Below are 18,718 nucleotides of genomic sequence, written 5' to 3'. Positions count from 1 at the left end.
ACCATCATAGATGAGGGGGCTTCTATGAGTATCCTTTCCTCTATTGCTTGGAAAGCGCTTGGTTCGCCATCACTTTTGCCTAAGATGAGAAATCTGACAGGCTTTGATAAAGGAACCAATCCACCTTTAGGGATCCTTCCTGATGTGCCCATAACATTGAGAGGGAAGACAGTTCGCATGAACGTCATGGTCGTTCAAGGACCCTTGGATTATAACCTACTCCTTGGACGAGACTATATTTATTGCATGGGAGTCATCGTCTCCTCACTCTTTAGAGTAATGTGTTTTCTGCACGAAGGAAGAGTGGTCAAGCTCGTGGACCAGCTTTCATTTCCCGGATCACGCCTAGCAAATAGTCATATACCGTCCCTAAATGGTCTCTTCACACAAGAAATGTCTCAATCCCCAATCCGTCCTCCCGATAAGCGCGAGTAATTCGGAGGGATATGACTGAAACCCAGGGGGCATGCGTCCTGGTCTGCTTCGGCAGGAAAACTTCGGGTATAGGGTAGGTTTCCGCAGGAGAATATGACTAGTCTGTACCCCGTCCGTCGGTGGAAGAGGGGTTATTCTAGAATAATATTCTCTTGTCAAAGTTATGTGAGTTGGCGGACATCGTCGCTCACCTTTTTTTATTTCGGTAAACATCGCCGAAGAAGTGTTTTGTTTACGCCATAAATAGAACAATCTTTGGGTAACCTGTAAGAGGTAGGCCTCTCCCGGGAAAACAAATGTTTTAACGGACTGAAGTAGAGGTAACTTTGAAACTCTATTTTATACCTGGGGGCATGCAAACCTTTTGGAATGCAAGCAAAGGGCGGCTATTTATTTTTTAAATTTTTAGGACCTCTAACCCTTTAAACTCGTAGGATTAGTCGTCACCTAACTTGCATAAAGAAAGGATGTGGGGCAAAAATCTAAAAGTTGCCGTTTTTATATGAGACATTCTTATCATATGACTGGATTAATCGAGCAATTTTAGCGCATAGTTCAAGCTCGTGAAAAAATATACATAAGACTGAGCAAATGTTTCCACCCGCGTTTAAGCTCGTTAAAAAATGAACTATTCCCCGGTAAATAACCACCGTGAATGAAGCATTTCAGCCTTTAAATCCTTGTTCGTGTTTGCACCGTCACCTCCACTTTTCCATTGGCCGATCATTCACCTCCATTTGATTGTTTACCCATTTTGAGGAACAGCTGCGAAGAGTGATTTCACTAGCCATCCTTGTGACACTGCCGTGATTGGAAAATTCCAAACCTTACCTGGAATCAGCTGCTACCCATTTTATCACTTGTTCCTCAAAAGACGAGTCTTCTTTAAGCTCTTTTCAACTGACTCGTAAAATATGAAAAGATTGCCGAGTTTTGACCTTACAGCTCGTTAAAGCGACCAGAAGTGCTATCCCTCCTCTAGATTTTAATCTTTTTGGACCTGAGGGATTATTGCACAAAAAGATCAAGCGCTTATTTTGTTCGGCTCGTTAAAACTATCGAAAATTCATCCCTTCTGTATTGTTTTATACTTTTTCGGACTTAAGGGATTAGATGATGAAAAAGGAATTCCGGAGTTACCTTTACGTACCTTTTCAGACTCTCTAAAAATGAAAAGGACCGAGTTATATTTGTCGTTAAACTCGTTAAAAAGATTAATAGCGACAAACTTGTCTTTAGACGAGAACGAGTTTCACTATCGCTAGGCTCGTTAAAACATAGCGATAGGTTTGCCGAAAGGGAAAATTATAGAACAAGCATATGTTATCCTCCTCAAGCTTGACAAAAATAAAGAGGTACTGGTCAGCAATGACTGGGGAAAATTGGGAAGAAAACTCAAAGAAACTTTGTTGGTAGCAAGTCGCTCTTGAACACGACACTTCCACTCCATGCCTGAGTCGGGTTGGGTTGTTTCATTCACCGGTCACATCACCATGGTCACGCCATACCATCCACATTTGGGGTAAATGCTACCAATCCATCACATAAGTGTCGCCGACATGTTCAAGAGAAGTCATCTAGAGAAGTCACCTGTGTCCCATCCACTACCATACATTATACTTCATTCCTTCATGACCGCCATCCTGAACCATATATCATCAGATCGTTTTAACCTCCATCAAAATCATTTGCTCCATTCCGTGTCATTGATGTGGGATTCATTAAGGCCCTCCTTTGACGGATCGCTTCTTGTCGACATCAGCTCATTATCCAAGAAGTTGATCTAGGAACACCCCATTCAGTACTTTGAATCTTGCATGCCTCAATGGCAAGTTTCTCACTTCTGGCGACAGGTATACATCAATGACCTTCGACCGAAAGATTTTGCGTGGTGTTCGACGCCAAGTCCTTTATTCACACCACGTGAATTGTACTGCAGTACCTTGAAGGTCATTATCATTATCGGTGATTCCTCTCGCGCTTGTTAACAATTTACATCATTGACTGGTAATCAAGCGATGTCTTTCCATGTTCGACTTCAAAACATTTCTCACATGGATCAACTTGTACTTCGAGTGAAGATCGGACGAGATTGAAGACCCCGGATCTAGTTTCATCCATCCGGGCTACGATATACATTCAGGAAAATAAAGACATTGAAATGTACAACATTGCAGCACAGATAATCATCCTACCAAAAGGATGATGACTCCATCAAAATCATCAGTCTACCATCAGACGATTGTCTGTCCTATGTACATGAAAATGAATTTATAAAGCTGAGCATGGGAATGCCCGCCTCAGCTAGATCATGAAAACAGTATGAAGATAATGTATTGTATTGTATCTTATTACAGGTCTCCCCCCAGCATTGAAAGAACTTCAGATCCTCCTAATAAAGCATTTCACCCGATAAACGGCCTCATACTTTAGGGGGCAACTGTTATTGACATTTTTGTGCCTTACAGCTCCAAGCATTAAATGTCCATAAACCAAGGGCTCCTAAGTCCTTAAAAGTGTTGTTATAACTCCTAAAGGAACAAGGTCGACAAATTACAGCTTCTCCTAGAAGTTCTCCACCAGAAACTGCTCAGAACTAGTCAAATCAGGATCATTTCAGCTGCTCCACTAGCTAGCTGCATTGCAAAGCACCCAAATATACTGGCTACGTGCGTTGCAACGCACCTAAATGCACTACCAGGGTGCATTGAGCGGGAAATGACAAGTGGCAGAGTCATTCCACGAGGTGGAGAGACAATGGAAGCTTCCAGAATCTTCTCTAATGAGACTTGCCTCACTGAATTCGACCAGTGATGAGTAAGAGGCTCTCAGTCTCCAAGTGGAAGCAAGAACTGACAGAGAGAAGCCACTAATCAATTCATGAGCTGACTCATCCTATTTGCATACATCTATATATGGATCCCTCACCAAGAGATCCAGAGGCTGGAATATTGTACATTGCAGAGAATTGTTGTTGGTTTTGAGATAGATATCAGAGTATTGGGTGATTTATGCTTTGTTGGAGGTGAAGAGGGGCTTCTCTGCTGGGAGGTTGATACTGGATCAGGAATCATCGGTTGTAACTCCTCCTGGACCTTCTTGTTATATCAATAAAACTATTTGAGTTTCTCCTACATGCTTGTGTATCATTGATGTTTGTTACATTTGTATGTTTAGCTTAAATTTGATCCTAAGCTTTTTATGAGTATGAACCCATGTCTTTGTATAGTTTCCATCTTCTGTGATCTTGCAGGTACTTGGTGAAGCTGGGCAAGTAAAGGAGCAGGTAGCTGGAAGCTGTCAAAGAGGAGAGAGATTGGATCAAAGGACTAGCGCAAGACACAGGTTGGTTCATCCTATTTCTCTTTGTTTATAGTTCGTAAAGGAGAATACAAAAGTAGTTTTCTCTGTTTGTTTCTAAGGTCACTGTCACACCTTAGTGGGATAGGGTCGTTTTGAATAGACACTTTTCCCATTAACATTGTGGAAGACTCAAGGAGATTCAAAAAGGTACTAAAGGCTCTGAATGCATATTTCATAACTCTTATCCGAAAGCAGGAAAATGCCATGACTCCGGAGGGTTTTCGTCCCATAGCCTTATGTAATGTGGTGTATAAAATTGTTTCCAAAGTGATAGCCATTCGACTAAAACCACTTCTACACTTTCTCATCTTGGAGGAGCAAACAGGCTATGTGGAGGGAAGACAAACCCTCAACAACATTATCCAAGCTCATGAGGTGGTACACTCTCTCAAAAGTAACAAATAAGCTGGTATGATCATTCAATTGGACCTAGCAAAAGCCTACAGCAAATTAAGTTGGTATTACATAAGAGAAATTCTAAAAGCCTATGGTTTTGACTAGAATTGGATAAGGTGGGTGATGGCATTAGTTACCATGACCATTTTTTCCATTCTACTTAATGGAGCTCCATCTCGGACCTTCATACCCTCTAGAGGACTCAGACAAGGTGATCTACTCTCACCATTCCTCTTCGTCCTCATGATGGAAGGGCTAGGTAAAGCGATAAAAATGGCAAATGCTGAAGGACAAATTCAGTGTATCAAACTTACCACAGATGGAGAGGCAAACACTCATCAACAATTTGTGGATAATACAATGTTGTAGGGCATACCCACAGTTAGGGAAGCCAGAGCAATCAAACACATCTTGAATGACTTTGCTATGTCAGCAAGCACAGAGGTAAGCCTCACCAAGTCCAAAGTTTTTTTCTTTAACACTAATATTGCTATTCAAAGAAACATTACCAGAATTCTTGGATTTCAAAGGGAATAGCTACCTTGCAAATATCTTGGCATCCCTCTTACTGACAAACCTCTAAGCAAGAAAGTGTGGGAGCCAATATTAAATAAACTTCAAGACAAGGTCAAAAAATTGACATGTAGGTCACTAAATTTGGTAGGGCGCCTGGTGCTCACACAGGCGGTCTTGCAGGCCATTCCCATTTTCATGTTTTCAGCTCTTCCTACTCCCCAAGGTATTAAGCAGTAGATAAGAAGCATACAAAGGAACTTTTTGTAGGGCAGAGGGGAAGAGAAAAAGAAGTGGGCTTTAGTAGCTTGGGACAAGCTCTACAAGCCCAAGAGCCATGGTGGATTGGGGCTTCATGATCCTGAGAGCCTCAGTAGAGTATCGAGAGCCAAGCTTTGGTGGAGATGGATTAAGGAACCGAATGCCCCCTGGGCTAAGCTGTGGAAACAAAAGTATGCCAAGTACTGGCAGGAGAAGGATCACATCAGAATGTCAAGGCAAATCAGGGGCTCCCACATTTGGAACCTTGCCTGGGATAACAAAAGTATTGTTCAGCAACATTGTTTTTGGGAAATTCAAGCAGGGGACCTTGCTTAATTTTGGGAGGACAATTGGAAGAAGGAACCCAACCTATATAGGGATGGACTTGCGGCTCTCAAAAGTGACACAGATAGCAAAGGTATGGTTTTGGTAAAAGACTTCTGGGACCAGGAAAGGAGTAATGGAAAATGGAGGAAGTGGAAGGATCTAGGATATAGTGATGAAAACCCGCTGAAGATCAAGGCAGAAGCTCTCACCCAGGATCTTGAGCATAGAAGGATTTGGTATCTTCCTCATCGGATCAATTAAGATGGGGAAAGAATACAAAAGGTAACTTTAACCTCAAAGAGGCTAAATAGGAAGCCACAGGATTTAACTTTGTGAATCCTGATCAAGGCTGGAAGAAAATTTGGCAAAGTCCACATTGGATGAAAATAAAGTTATTCATCTGGCTAGTGCATCAAAGGAAGATGTTAACTTGGGAGAATCTCCTGAAGAAAGGCTTCATTGGGCCTTCCAAATGTTACCTGTGTGGCGCTCATGAGGAGACGATTGAACACCTTCTCAACCTCTGTCCTTTCACTTCAAAGGTGTGGGACTGGGTGGCCTCCATTTTTAGACAAATTAACAGGGATAGTCTCAACAGAGCCAACACTCTAAAGAACTGGAGGAAAAAATTCTAAGGGAATGAGATTGTTAATAAAGCCTAGATTCTGGTTCCAGTCTTTGTCATCTGGAATGTTTGGAAAGAGCGCAACAATCAGATCTTCAGAAACAAAACGAGCATGCCCCAACACAAAACTGATCAAATTCTAAGGCAGCTCAAAGGCACAATAAGAAGCTTGTTGATGACCCTTCTTAAAGATCCTCCTCTTCCCCAAGAGGAGAGAATTCTACTTCACTTGGGTCTCCAGTCTATCAGTCCTCTGGGAATAATAAAGGAAGTGAGCCTTATAAATAAAGGTGTCAACATCTGGAAGCCCCTCCTTATGGTTTCTTAAAGGTTAATATTGATGGAGCTGCTAAGGGCAACCCAGGATTAATAAGAAATGATCAGGGAAAAATACAAAAAATCTTCCATGGACACTTGGGGAAGGCCACTAATAACATGGCTGAGCTGATGGCATTAGAGCAATGCTTGGAAATCCTAGTGGATTCAAGTTCACACAATGTTATAATTGAAGTAGATTCAGAATTAGTCATTAGAGTGGCTAAGAAAATTAGCAATGGAACCTATCCAGATAAAGTGTCGAAGCATTCGAAGCTTCTCCAGGTTTTTTACTGAATCCACTCTCACCTGTCTACCCTTAAAACTGTTAGATTTGTTCATGTAAAAAGGAAAGCTAATATGTTAGCGGATCGATTGGAAAATGAAGGAGTCACAAATAGGGACAGTGATTCTAGGTATGGTTGGGACTCGTTACCTCCAAGAAATTGTGGGAGGACTCTCACTGTCAAGCAACCCAGGATATGGAACTATGGACTAACAAGATAGATCAAATGGATTCAGAAGACAGACGGGTGGATGGAGAACCCCATATAATCTAACCTGCCTTGGTTTGGCTATTTTCCATAGTCTGGAATTCTTTTGATTGAGTGACGAAAGGATTGAATTGAATAGCACCATAGGGTGAGGTGTCCATTTTCATTTTGCTTAGTTGGTGTTTGATAGAGGATCATGGTGAATGGGATTGGCTCAAGATATGCCAGTTGGACAGAACAGAAGGACAACACGTGGCAAGAGGACGTGTTTGTCTTTTCGCGCTTCAACCGCTCCAAAACCACAAGTGGTATATCGGGCAGGCTCCGACTGGTTTATGGTTTTTTGGAGATCGGCTCTGATTCCACTCTTCGTTTGACACGTGGTGAGGTGATGTGAAAGAAAATCGCCCTCATCGGGTAGTTAACTCTCGCACTTCTCATCCTCCCAATATTCATGAAGATCGTTGGATCTTAGTCTGTGGATCAACGACGGAGATTTGTTTATGCTAGTTGGTCGGACTCAAAAAAAGATTAGAGTGTTATGCTTTAATTTTTGTCGAGTCCATTTGATAGCTTTTAGCTTGGCTAGTGGTGGGACCTCTTGTGGACCCGCGGCGAGTCATTTGCGGCCTTTTGTAACCTCTGGCTCGATGGACTAGTTCTCCATGGATTTCTTAGTTCTTTTGTTCCACAACAGCACTACTAGATGGCTTGGTGCCTTAACTGTCTGGCAGTTCTTCTAGATTTTCCTGCTTAGGTTTCTATTGGTTTTGGGTAAATGGTTTGGTTCGGCCTGCCCTGCTGACTGTTGAACTCTCACAGAGTGAGTGCGGCCTTTTGTAAATTATGTACTTTTAGCTAAGCTTAATAGACAATCCTACTCTTACCTAATAAAGAAAAAAGATAAACCTAAAGGATTAATATTAAAAACCCAAGGGATTAATACTAAAACCTAATATTAATATTATAAACCATAATACTACACATTATAACCCCAATATTAAAATTTAATATTATAAGCCAAATATTAAAAGGCCCTAATATTATAAACCTTGTATTAAATCCAACTTTTTTAATGAAACAATGTGACATTGAATAAGTTACAATTTAATGTAACATTGTGACAATGATTATTAGACTTATTGTCATATTGAGACATTGTTTCTCATAAGGTGATGTTGGATAAGTTTTTGTACCATTACAATGTTACAGTATTAAACCCTTGATATTATAAGCCGAAGGGACTAATAAACCCAAGGTATTAATACTAAAAACTCAAGGGATTATAAACCCAACCAAATAATATTAAACCTAAGAGATTAATATTATAAACCATAGGGATATAAACACTATGATAAATATTATAAACTCTAAAATAACATTAAACTAGAATATTAATATCATGAACCTTATGATTAATATTATAAACCCGATGGATTCATAAACCCAAGTGCTTAATATTAAAAACCAAAGGGATTATAAACCCATGTGAATAACATTAAATCCTAGGATGAATACTAAACCCTAGGAATATAAATCCTAAAATTAATAAAACCAAGGGATTAATATTGTAAACTCTAGGATTAATATTAAACCCTAGGAATATAAACCCTATAATTAATATTATGACCCCAAGGAATTTATATTACAAACCCAATGGATCGTAAACCCTAGGATTGATATTATAAACCTTATCAATAATATTATACCCTAGGAATACGAACCCTTATATTAATAAACCCAATGGATTGATATTATAAACCCAAGGCGCTAATAAAAACAAGGGATTAATTTTAAAACCCAAAATCCCAAAGTATTAATATTATAAACCCAAGGTATTTAAAACTTAAGATAAATATTATAAGCCATAAAAAAACATGGTTGACCATGGTTGATATTGAGACAATATTTGTCACAATGTGATGTTGGACCATTACTGACCATGATTTATATTCATATTGATAGAATCTTTGTCATAATGTGATATTGGACCATGGTTGACCATGGATGATTTTCATATTGACAATATATGTCAGAATGTGACGTTGGGCCATGGTCAACCATGGATGACCATGGTTGTGACGATGTGCTATTGAACCATGAGACAATATTTGTCATAATGTGACCATGGCTATTAATGATCATTGACCATGATTGACCATAGTTGATCATGGTTTATTTTTATATTGAGAAAATATTTTGTCACAATGCAATGTTGGACCATGGTTGATAATGATTAACAGGGTTGGCCATGGTTGATGATGTTTTGCCATGGTTGATGATGGTTGACTTTTGTATTGATACAATATCTTTCACAATGTGAGGTTGGACCATGGTTGACCATGATTGTCCATGATCGATTTTCATATGTACCCGATTAACTATTATTGATTTTTATTTTGAGACAATATTTGTCACAATGCGACATTTGACTATGGTTGACCATAATTGAAGATTGTTGACCATGGTTGATTTTCATATTGAGATTGTGACGTTGGACCATGGCTAATCATGAATGACAATGGTTGACGATGGTTGACGATGGTTCGGTGTCATAGATTTTCATATTGAGACAGTGCTTGTCACAATGTGACATTGGACCCTTGTTGACCATGGTTGACCATGATTATAAACCAAAGGGATTTATATTAAACCCTAGGACTAATATTATAAACCCTATGAATAATATTCTACCCTAGGAATATGGACCCCTAGATTAATAAACACAAGGGATTGATATTATAAACCAAAGGAACTAATGAAAGCAATGGATTAACACTAAAAACTCAAGGGATTATAAACCTAAGGGAATAATATTAAACCCAACGATTTTATATTATAAACCCAATGTATATAAACCCTAAGATAAATATTATAACACCTAGAATAAACATGGTTGATCATCGTTGACTATAGTTGATTTTCATACTGACACAATATTATAAACCCAATAGGTTATAACCCAAGAGATTGAAGTTGAACCCTAGGATTAATATTATAAATCTTATGAAGAATATTATATCCTAGGAATATGAACCCTTAGATTAATAAACCCAAGGGGTTGATATCATAAACACAAGGGACTGATAAACCCAACATGTTATAAACCCATGTGAATAATATTAAAGACAAGGAACTAATATTATAAACTGAAGGGATATAAGCACGAACATAAATATTAAACCATAAGATTAATATTATAAACTTTAGGATTAAAATTATAAATGTATGTGATTAATAGACTCAAGGGATTAATATTAAAAACCCAATAGAATAACCTTAAACCTTAGGATTAATATTAAATCCTAGGAACATAAAACCTAAGATTAATAAACCCAAATAATTAATGCTATAAACCCAAGAGATTATAAACTTAAGGCATTAGTATTAAACCCTAAGATTAATATTGTAAACCATAAGCTTAATATTAAACCCTAGGAATGTAATCTATATGATTAATATTAGAAACCCTAAGATCAATATTATAAACCGAAGAGATTAATAAACCCAAGGGATTAACAAGCCCATTGGATTAATATTACCTTGATTGATTTTCATATTGAGACAATATTTGCTACAATGTGACATTGGACCATGAATGACCATGGTTGATAATGGTTGATGACAGTTGAACTTGGTTGATTTTCATATTGAGACAATCTTTGTCACAATGTGACATTAGACACTCACTAACCATGCTTGACCATTATTATAAACCGAAGGGATTTATATTAAACATTAGGATGAATATAATAAACCCTATGAATAATATTATACCGTAGGAATCTCAACCCTTAGATTAATAAACCCAAGGGATTGATATTATAAATGAAAGTGACTAATAAACATAAGGGATTAACAGTAGAAACCCAAGGGATTATAAATTAAGGGGGATAATATTAAACCTAAGGATTTAATATTATAAACCTAATGTATATCAACCCAAAGATAAATATTATAAACCCTAAAATAAACATGGCTCACCATCATTGACCATGGTTGATTTTCATATTGAAACAATCTTTGTCACAAGATGACGTTGGACAATTGCTTACCATGGTTTATTTTAATATTGAGACAATCTTTGTCACAATGCAATGTTAGACCATGGTTGACCATGTTTTTTTTTCATATTAATACAATCTTTGTCACAATGTGACATTGGACCATAGTTGACCATGGATGACCATGGTTGTCATAATGTGATGTTGGACCAAGGGATAATCTTCGTCACAATATGACCATGGTTGACCATGCTCAACGATGGTTGACCATGGTTGATTTTCATATTGAGACAAGATTTGTCACAATGTGAAGTTGGACCATGGTTGGCCATGATTATTTAATGTTATTAATATTAATAATTATTGTTAAAATTAATATTTGTAAATATTAATAATATTAATATTTGTATTCATCTTAATTAATATTAATATTAATATTAAAAATTAATATTAAAATTAAAATTAGTATTAATAAATAATATTAAAATGTTTTTTTTTTTTTTGTAAATAAGATAGTATATTACTCGATAAACTAACAACTTACAAAAAAGGGTTGTGTGGGAAAGAACCCGACACAAAACCCTACCAAAAAGCTAGTAATGGCCGTAGCGCAGGCTATATTTACAGTGCAAACTAGACAAAAGAAGAGCCGAGAGGTGCTCTCATTACAACAACTCAAAATTAAGAAATTAGTTGTCGAGGAGGGAGTAGAACGCCTTGTGGCAGCATACCTTGCAGAAATTGTGAAACTTCATGATAGACAGTCTTTTGTAGAGGCAGAGGAAAAAACACTTGGGAAGCTAAACCAGAAGGAAACTGACCTCATCACTCCTAGTTGGTGGTGACCCGATACTCATGCAAGTGAATGGTAGTCTCCTGTGAGCTTCCCTCCTATTGCGCGATGATAAATTGATGACTTGTGGAGGACCAGGATCCTCTTTCTTTATGCTCGAGGTTCCTTCAGCGGTTGAATGAACCTTCACAGTAGAATTATTCTTAATGACAGTGTAGTTTGGAGCGTCGCGAGTAATAAATCTGGAATGATGGATGGCTTCAACATACACTACAAAATTTTTCGTGAGCCCGTCAATCTTAGCTTCCAGAGTTTTGGAATACTCTTGTTGTTCCTACATAGCTAGCCCCATGATGGTATTCATTTTCCACAAGTTTCTATTGTACATGCGTAGAGGTTTTCACGTGCCCTGGTGAGAGGAGGGTCAGGAATCTAGGCAAACTCTGCATCGACCTCCTCCGTGGTAACCTCTCTATGGAGAGTATTGGCCTAGGCCTCTAATATTGAAATCCACTACTGAGTCTTTTGGTTAACCACCGTCGAGTAGCAAAGGGAAGCGTGCCTAGCAGCGGTCTCTGTGCGAGTGATAGGGGCAAGTCCCAAGGACTGCCAATGGGAGGCTGCACAACTGCGTGCACCTCCCTTGCTAGGTTTGAAATCCACTACTGAGTCTTTGGGTTAACTGCCAGCGAGTAGCACAGGGAAGTGTGCCTAGCAGCAGTCTCTACGCAAGTGGTTTGGGAGGCTCCACGACCGTGTGCACCTCCCCTGCTAGGAGCAGAGGTGGCGCCAGTCATAGGAGTCATGAGATAAAGAGAGGGGTTGGAATGCAAGGGTTAACAAAGAATGAGGGGCAAGCAGAGGATGAGGAAGGCAGTGAGAAGAATGAGGTGGAGAAGGGGAAGAGGTGAATTTATAGAAGCCAGGAGGAGGCGAGAGGTCGGGAAGAGGGTGAGGGGGTGGGAATGGAAAGCATGCAGAGATCTGAGGAGGGGCAGGGGAGTAATGGTAGAGCATGGAGGATGAGACTGAGGGACAACAGTCACACAAGGGAGAGGGGAGGTGGCATCATAGGCTCTGGAGACAGGTGAGCCAAGGAAGGGACCGTACTTAATTGCCATGCACCTATCCTTCTGATTGAGTAGAAAATCCATGTTATAATGATGAAAAGTACTCGAACAATGATATTTCATTAGAGTTGTTGTCTTCTTCATTGATATATTTTCATTGCTAATGGAGATACCCGTCCTCCAAATCCTGCCACACATGGAACTTCAGGTGTAGGGTACCAGTTGTACCCTCATTCACTAGTATGTCCACGAATTTATTTCCTTTCCTTTTGATTGCTTGAAAGTGAAGGCTTGCCCTGTTGTCAATTCCCTGCTTGATTCGATGTATTATTTTGTTTAGGCACCAATTTTCTGAGATCTTGTCCGCCTCAATACCCTATTGAAGTTTCTTGCCAATTTGGGTAGCCAGCGTGGAATCTCCTTCAACCATTAGAGGATTGAGGTTGAGGAAGTGCGCTATGGCGATGTCGTGTTCCAAGGCATGAAGTTTCACGTTGTTGTTGGTAGTAGAACCTATATTTCCCTCATAAATCCAAATTTTCTCACCTTTAGAGTTTCTAAAGACCCCACCAAAACTTGCTTGGCCAGCATTCCCTTTAGCTGCATCATCATATTTGAGCTTAAAAGTCCCCTGTTTTGGTGGCTTCCACGTGTTATTTTTATTATTATGCCTAGGGAGGGGAGAGACTTTGCGAACCTTGATATGAAAGAGGTCGAGAATTGAGAGAATTCTCACTTTGAAGAGAGTGGGAGGGGCTTTGAGAGTCTGAGTGGGTAGAGAGGTTACTGTTTTGTGGAGCACACTTTTAATCTTTGTGATAATGAATTCCTCATGGATGGAGAGACCTCGAAAGATTCTCGCATTGCGTTCTGTCTATAGAACTCAACAGATCAAACTTGGAATTAAATTCCAAGCATGGTTGGCTAGAGGATGGGGGGAAAGATATTTCTCTAGTTCTTGATGGTATTTTGAATGGAAGAGGGGTCTCGATCAGAGCTTTTGAAGACAAAGGACATCCAATTCCAAACATTTAACAGATGATTGGGGGTTTATTCATCTTGTTGGTGGAGGGGGCATCTCGAGGGGCCTATAAATACTTTTCTTCTTAGATTGTCCCATGTTAGAACTTTCCTATGCATGAATAACCATAGAAAGATGGATATTTTTGGCCAGTGCTTCCAGTCCCAGATTGCGTTCAATTTCGGATCTGGTTGGAGTTGGTCGTGCTTTGCTATGTATCTATAGGCTTCGCTTAAGATGAAGTGTCCTGCGATGTTTTCCCCCCATCTGAGCTTATCCTCAACAGAGTCAATGATGATTTTTCTTTTCGTAACTCTAAGGAGAGGTCCGACGAGGTTTAGGGGTTCATTTGGGGAGTCCATTCCTCTTGATTGATCCAATTTCACCATTTGTCATTTTCTTCACTGTTTTCCCAATACTAGTTGACTTTGATCTTGCCTCTGTTTTGCATTTCAGCCTTGATATGTTGATAATGATCTTGATCAAGTTCCAACCTTTGTTTCCAAACATCCTCCCAGAAAAGAGCCTTGTTTCCGTTGCCTATTTCCTAGAAACTATGTCCTTGGATGATGTCCCTGTTCTCCTAGGCTTGATTCCAGATGACAGAACCTTTGATGTTTCCATTGAGCCTAATGATTTTCTCTTGCATTAAGGAGGGAGTGTACTTTTCTCTCCAGACGGTACCCCAAGGGGAGTTGGGGTTGGCTATCCATCTCCAAATTTTTTTGGATCCTATGGCTTTGCCTAGGAGGTCTATGTCTCTGAGACCGAGGCCACAATCATTTTTTGGCTTGTAGATTTTGTCCCATGCTACAAGAGCCCATTTCTATTTGACCTCAGCACCTCTCCATAAGAAGTTCCTCTAAAGGTTCCTGATTTTGTTTGATATCAGTTTTGGAACTGCCAAAGCCAAGTACATGTACAATGGGATGGTCTGAGGGACAAATTTAACCAGGATAAAATGAACAACTAAATTTAGAGATTTGAAGGCCCAATTGGAAAATATTTACTCCAATTTGTTTAGTAGGTTCTCCCAAGTGGCCCGGGAGAGAGGCCTATCAGTAAGGGGAATGCCAAGGTAGGTGGAGGGGAGAGAGATGATAGGGATGGTCAGGAGTATGGCAATGTTCCTACAGATGGGCAGCGAAGTGTTAAAGAAAAACAACTTGGATTTAAGGGGATTGATGGAGGTGCCCGAAGCAGCAGAGAAATCTGTTAGGATGGACATGAAAGAGGTAGCCTCTTTGATGGATGAGAGGCCGATGAGAAGAGTATCATCCACAAATTTTTGGTGAGTTGTAGGGGGTAGAGGCATGGGGATAGAGGTGCAAGAGCTTATTCTCATGCAGGGCAACAATGATAGAGCGACTTAACCCGTTCGCCATTATAAAAAAGAGGGAGGGAGAGATTGGATCCCTTTTCCTGATACCCCTTGAAGGAAGGAATGTTTGCGAAGGTGAACCATTAACAAGGACAGAGAAGAAAGCTCCTGACACCATATCCATGATCCACTTGATGCTTTCCTTGTGGAAACCGAACGCATCTAAGATATGTTTGATATAGTTACAACTTATTTTATCAAAGGCTTTGGACATATCGACATGGATCATCATACCCATTTTTTTGTGATTTGAGCGAATGAAAAAGCTCATGAGAGAGGAAGATGCTATCCATGATTTGTCTTCCTTCCACATATCCATGATTTTGTATATGACATTGTAGAGGGCCAGGGGCTTGAATTTGTCGAGGGAATCTGTAGAGATTCCTTTGGGTATCAGAGTCAGAAAGGTGGAGTTAAGGGCTTGAAGGATAGACTTATGAATTGAATATTCCTCCTCCAAGTTATGAACATCCATATTTATGATATGCCAACAAGCTTTGTAGAAATCAGTGGTGAACCCATCTGGCCCTAGAGCTTTCCCATTGGGTATTCGCATGACAACATCTTCCACGTCCTGGAGGGAGACTTTCCTTAGGACCATTTATTATGGTCCTCTGTGAGAATTTTGCGAATATTTTTGGTGATCTTTTTGATATCCTGATCCTAATCATTCCTTGGCTCTTTGAGAAGAGAGCTGAAATAGTTTTTGAGCTCTGTTTCCAACTCCTCTTGAGAGTGAATGAGATGACCCTCTTGGTTCCTCAGAGCCAGAATTCTGTTGTTCCTCCTATGCTGTATCATTGTTTTGCAAAAAATGGTCGTGTTCCTTTCTCTACATTTGAGCTAATTTATTCTAGATTTTGTTGCCACAACTTTTCTTCCTGAATGGCTCCTGCATCCCATCTTTTTGTAGTAGTTGTTCCTCTTGCTTGCTAGTCTTCGATAGCCCTTCTTCAATTATATTTTGTTGAAGCAGTTCCAGTTGTTGTTCCAATTTTTTTGTCCGTGATGATATTTCCAAAAGTTTCTCTATTCCATTTTTTTATTTCCTCTTTGATATATTTTAATCTTTGTTGGAAAGAATACATTTTGCTTCTAGTTCCAGAGGGAGAGAAGGTCCACCATTATTTCATTTTTTGCATGAAATCTGGGTGGTTCAACCAGAAGACCTCAAACCTAAAAGGCTTATTCTTCGGACACCTGGAAATTTGAATCTTGAGAGAGATAGGCCAGTGATCAGAGCCTACTTGCGGAAGGATTCTTGCCTCTATTTCCCAGGGGTGAGATAGGACGCCTTAGAGAGAAGGAAACGATATAAAAAAGACGCTATTTGATGGTCTCCTCTTCTCTTATTCCAGGTGAATAAACCATTTCTTGTGGGAATGTCAATAAGGTTGAGGTTTTCAATGGTGGAAAGGAAAGCCTCAGAGTCTTTATCTAACTTTCAGATTCCTCCTTTCTTTTCAGATAAATTAGTTATCATATTGAAATCACTAGCTATGGTTTTGATAGGGTAGTGCAGAGGGTCGAGGAGATTGTAAATGATTTGGAGCATTTTGATATGGTCTATCACCTTATGTGGGGCATATACATTGGTTATACTAATGGTCTCGTTGGTGCCTATGATTCTCAGGATCATAGTTAAGGAATGGTGAGCGGCCAGAGAAGATAAAAGGTCAAGTTTAAAATTTTTCCAGAAAGTCATTATGCCTCCCGCCATGCCTGTAACCATGTTAGACAAGGTGTTGTAAGGCCTGAAGCACGAGTTGAGAAAGAGGGGAGGGTGAGACGAGTCCAACTTCATTTCTTGAATGAGCAGGATGTCGAGATGATTAGATAGGACTTTTCTTTTTAAGATATGTTTCTTCCTAGGACTATTGAGTCCCCTAATATTCCAAGATATGCAATTCATTGACATGGAGATGGGTATAGAGCAAAAGCCTTTACCTTTCCTTCATTGATTAGCTTGGCTCCCAATTCTTGAAGGAGTTGACTATTGTTTTTTGTCCTCACTTTCTACTTGAGCCTTTGAGGTTGAGTCCTTCTACTATGATGTTGGCTAAAATGCCTTTTGAAGTTGTACTTTCTTGTGCTAGAATGTGGGATTTGAGTTCTAATTATTCCTGGAGGAGATAATCTCCTTCGATTTTTTGTAACTTTTTTTCTGATATGGCATTTATTCCTTTTTGTTTCCATTCCTCTGCGATTGTTGCAAGGTCTACCCCCTACAGAGCTTCTTCTATTGCATATTCCTCTAGTGTTTCCTCTGATTCTACTAATTTAATTTATGTATCCTCTAACAAATGATCTTTACCTCTATTGGTATTACCTGTCTCGCTTCCATCTTGATCACTACCTTCTGGGTGCATTTCTTCCTCTCCTGCTTCATCTGCTATCATTTCATTAGGATCCCTTTGCTTTTGGTTGCTCTTCAGTACCTTGAACTGATTCTGACTTACTTATTTGTATAGGTTCTTCTTGGGGATAACTTTCTTCCTATTATTCTTGTTCCTGGAGATTACTTTGGTGAACCCTTCACTATCTTTTTGTTTATTTTCTTTCTCTTGCATTTGAGGGGTTTAATTCATGGGACAGTCTCGGAAGAGATACCCGTTCTCATGACACTTCTTTCATCGGAACGGGATTTGTTCATAATCTATACTTTGCAGCCAGACTTCATCCTTGAAGATTAGTTTGATTACTTGTGGCAGAGCCCTAGAGACATCTATGTAAACACAGATTCGAGTGTAGGAGACATAGTGACCCTTTTTGGTGCTTTCAGACATTTTGATGTGCTACTCCAGCTGGTCCCCAATACCTTTTAATATTGGAGGCCAATAATCAGTTGGTAAGGAGTTGAGGCATACCTAGAATCGAACCCTAGTGAAATCCTTTTTTTCAGGTGTGAAGTTCTCCCTCCATAATCTCATGTATAAACCAGCTAAGTGGTAGAAATAGGGTCCTCCTTACAAAATTCTATCTCTCTCCTCTAGGAGGTCAAAGATGTCTGTGAAAAATCCTTTGGAGCTCGTTGAAGTCTGATATCCCCTTTGGGTGCCCATTTTCTCTGGATCCACTAGTTCGCTACTCTTTCTATTGGCCACATTCCCATGAACTTGCATATGACCACACGTTCCTACATGTATTCTCTATATTTAGATACCCCGGGGTCGTGGATTTCCAGTTTTTGGAATTTCTTAGCTTTGGGATTAAAGTTATTTTTGGTATTTTTCCCCTAACCTTGCGGGTGCTCCTGAGGTTGAGAAGGATTGATGGTGGTATGGAAGGGCATATCTGCGGTCTCGCCCTTCTTTGCCCGAGAATCCTTGGTTGATCTTTTCACTGTGTCTTCGTTCCTTTCTGGTAGCTCATTTTGCTATGGATTCATAGTTTCTTCTTTGTCAGAGCTTCCTCCTAGTGGCGTACAAAAAGCAGAGATGGAGGCAAACTTTGTGAAGAATGAAGCTTGGTCTGGAAGCCAACTAGAGACCATATCCTTGAAGGACCAAGCGCCATGTTGTTGAAGCAGATCTGCCATGGCAGGTAGGGCCTCGAAGGCCAGAACCAGAGGCACCTAGGGGAGATCACGGAGATTGCACAAACCCTAGCACGTAGATACAAACCGTAGCGCGCAATTATTCCAACACCTTCTTCCACTTCATTTACGATCCATGCTCTCCATGATGTTAAGCATACAATGCAACCCTTAAATAATATTAA

At 39.7% G+C, this 18,718-nt stretch overlaps 1 protein-coding gene across 1 annotated transcript in view; it reads right to left on the bottom strand.

The window, feature by feature from the left end:
- LOC149244059 (disease resistance protein ADR2-like) overlaps positions 1-17,397 on the bottom strand; it is a 28,759-nt gene extending 11,362 nt beyond the window's left edge. The window contains exon 1 of the mRNA XM_089371396.1: positions 17,328-17,397. Within this exon, the coding sequence (XP_089227522.1) occupies positions 17,328-17,397 (70 nt within the window). The remainder of the gene's footprint in view (positions 1-17,327) is intronic.
- Between the last annotated feature and the right edge of the window lie 1,321 nt (positions 17,398-18,718).

The sequence above is a fragment of the Pinus tabuliformis genome, chromosome 8, assembly GCF_031772625.1.
Source record: "Pinus tabuliformis cultivar Carrire ecotype Pingquan chromosome 8, CPIR1, whole genome shotgun sequence".
NCBI lineage: Eukaryota > Viridiplantae > Streptophyta > Pinopsida > Pinales > Pinaceae > Pinus > Pinus tabuliformis.
This window is presented reverse-complemented; position numbering and strand designations above follow the sequence as displayed.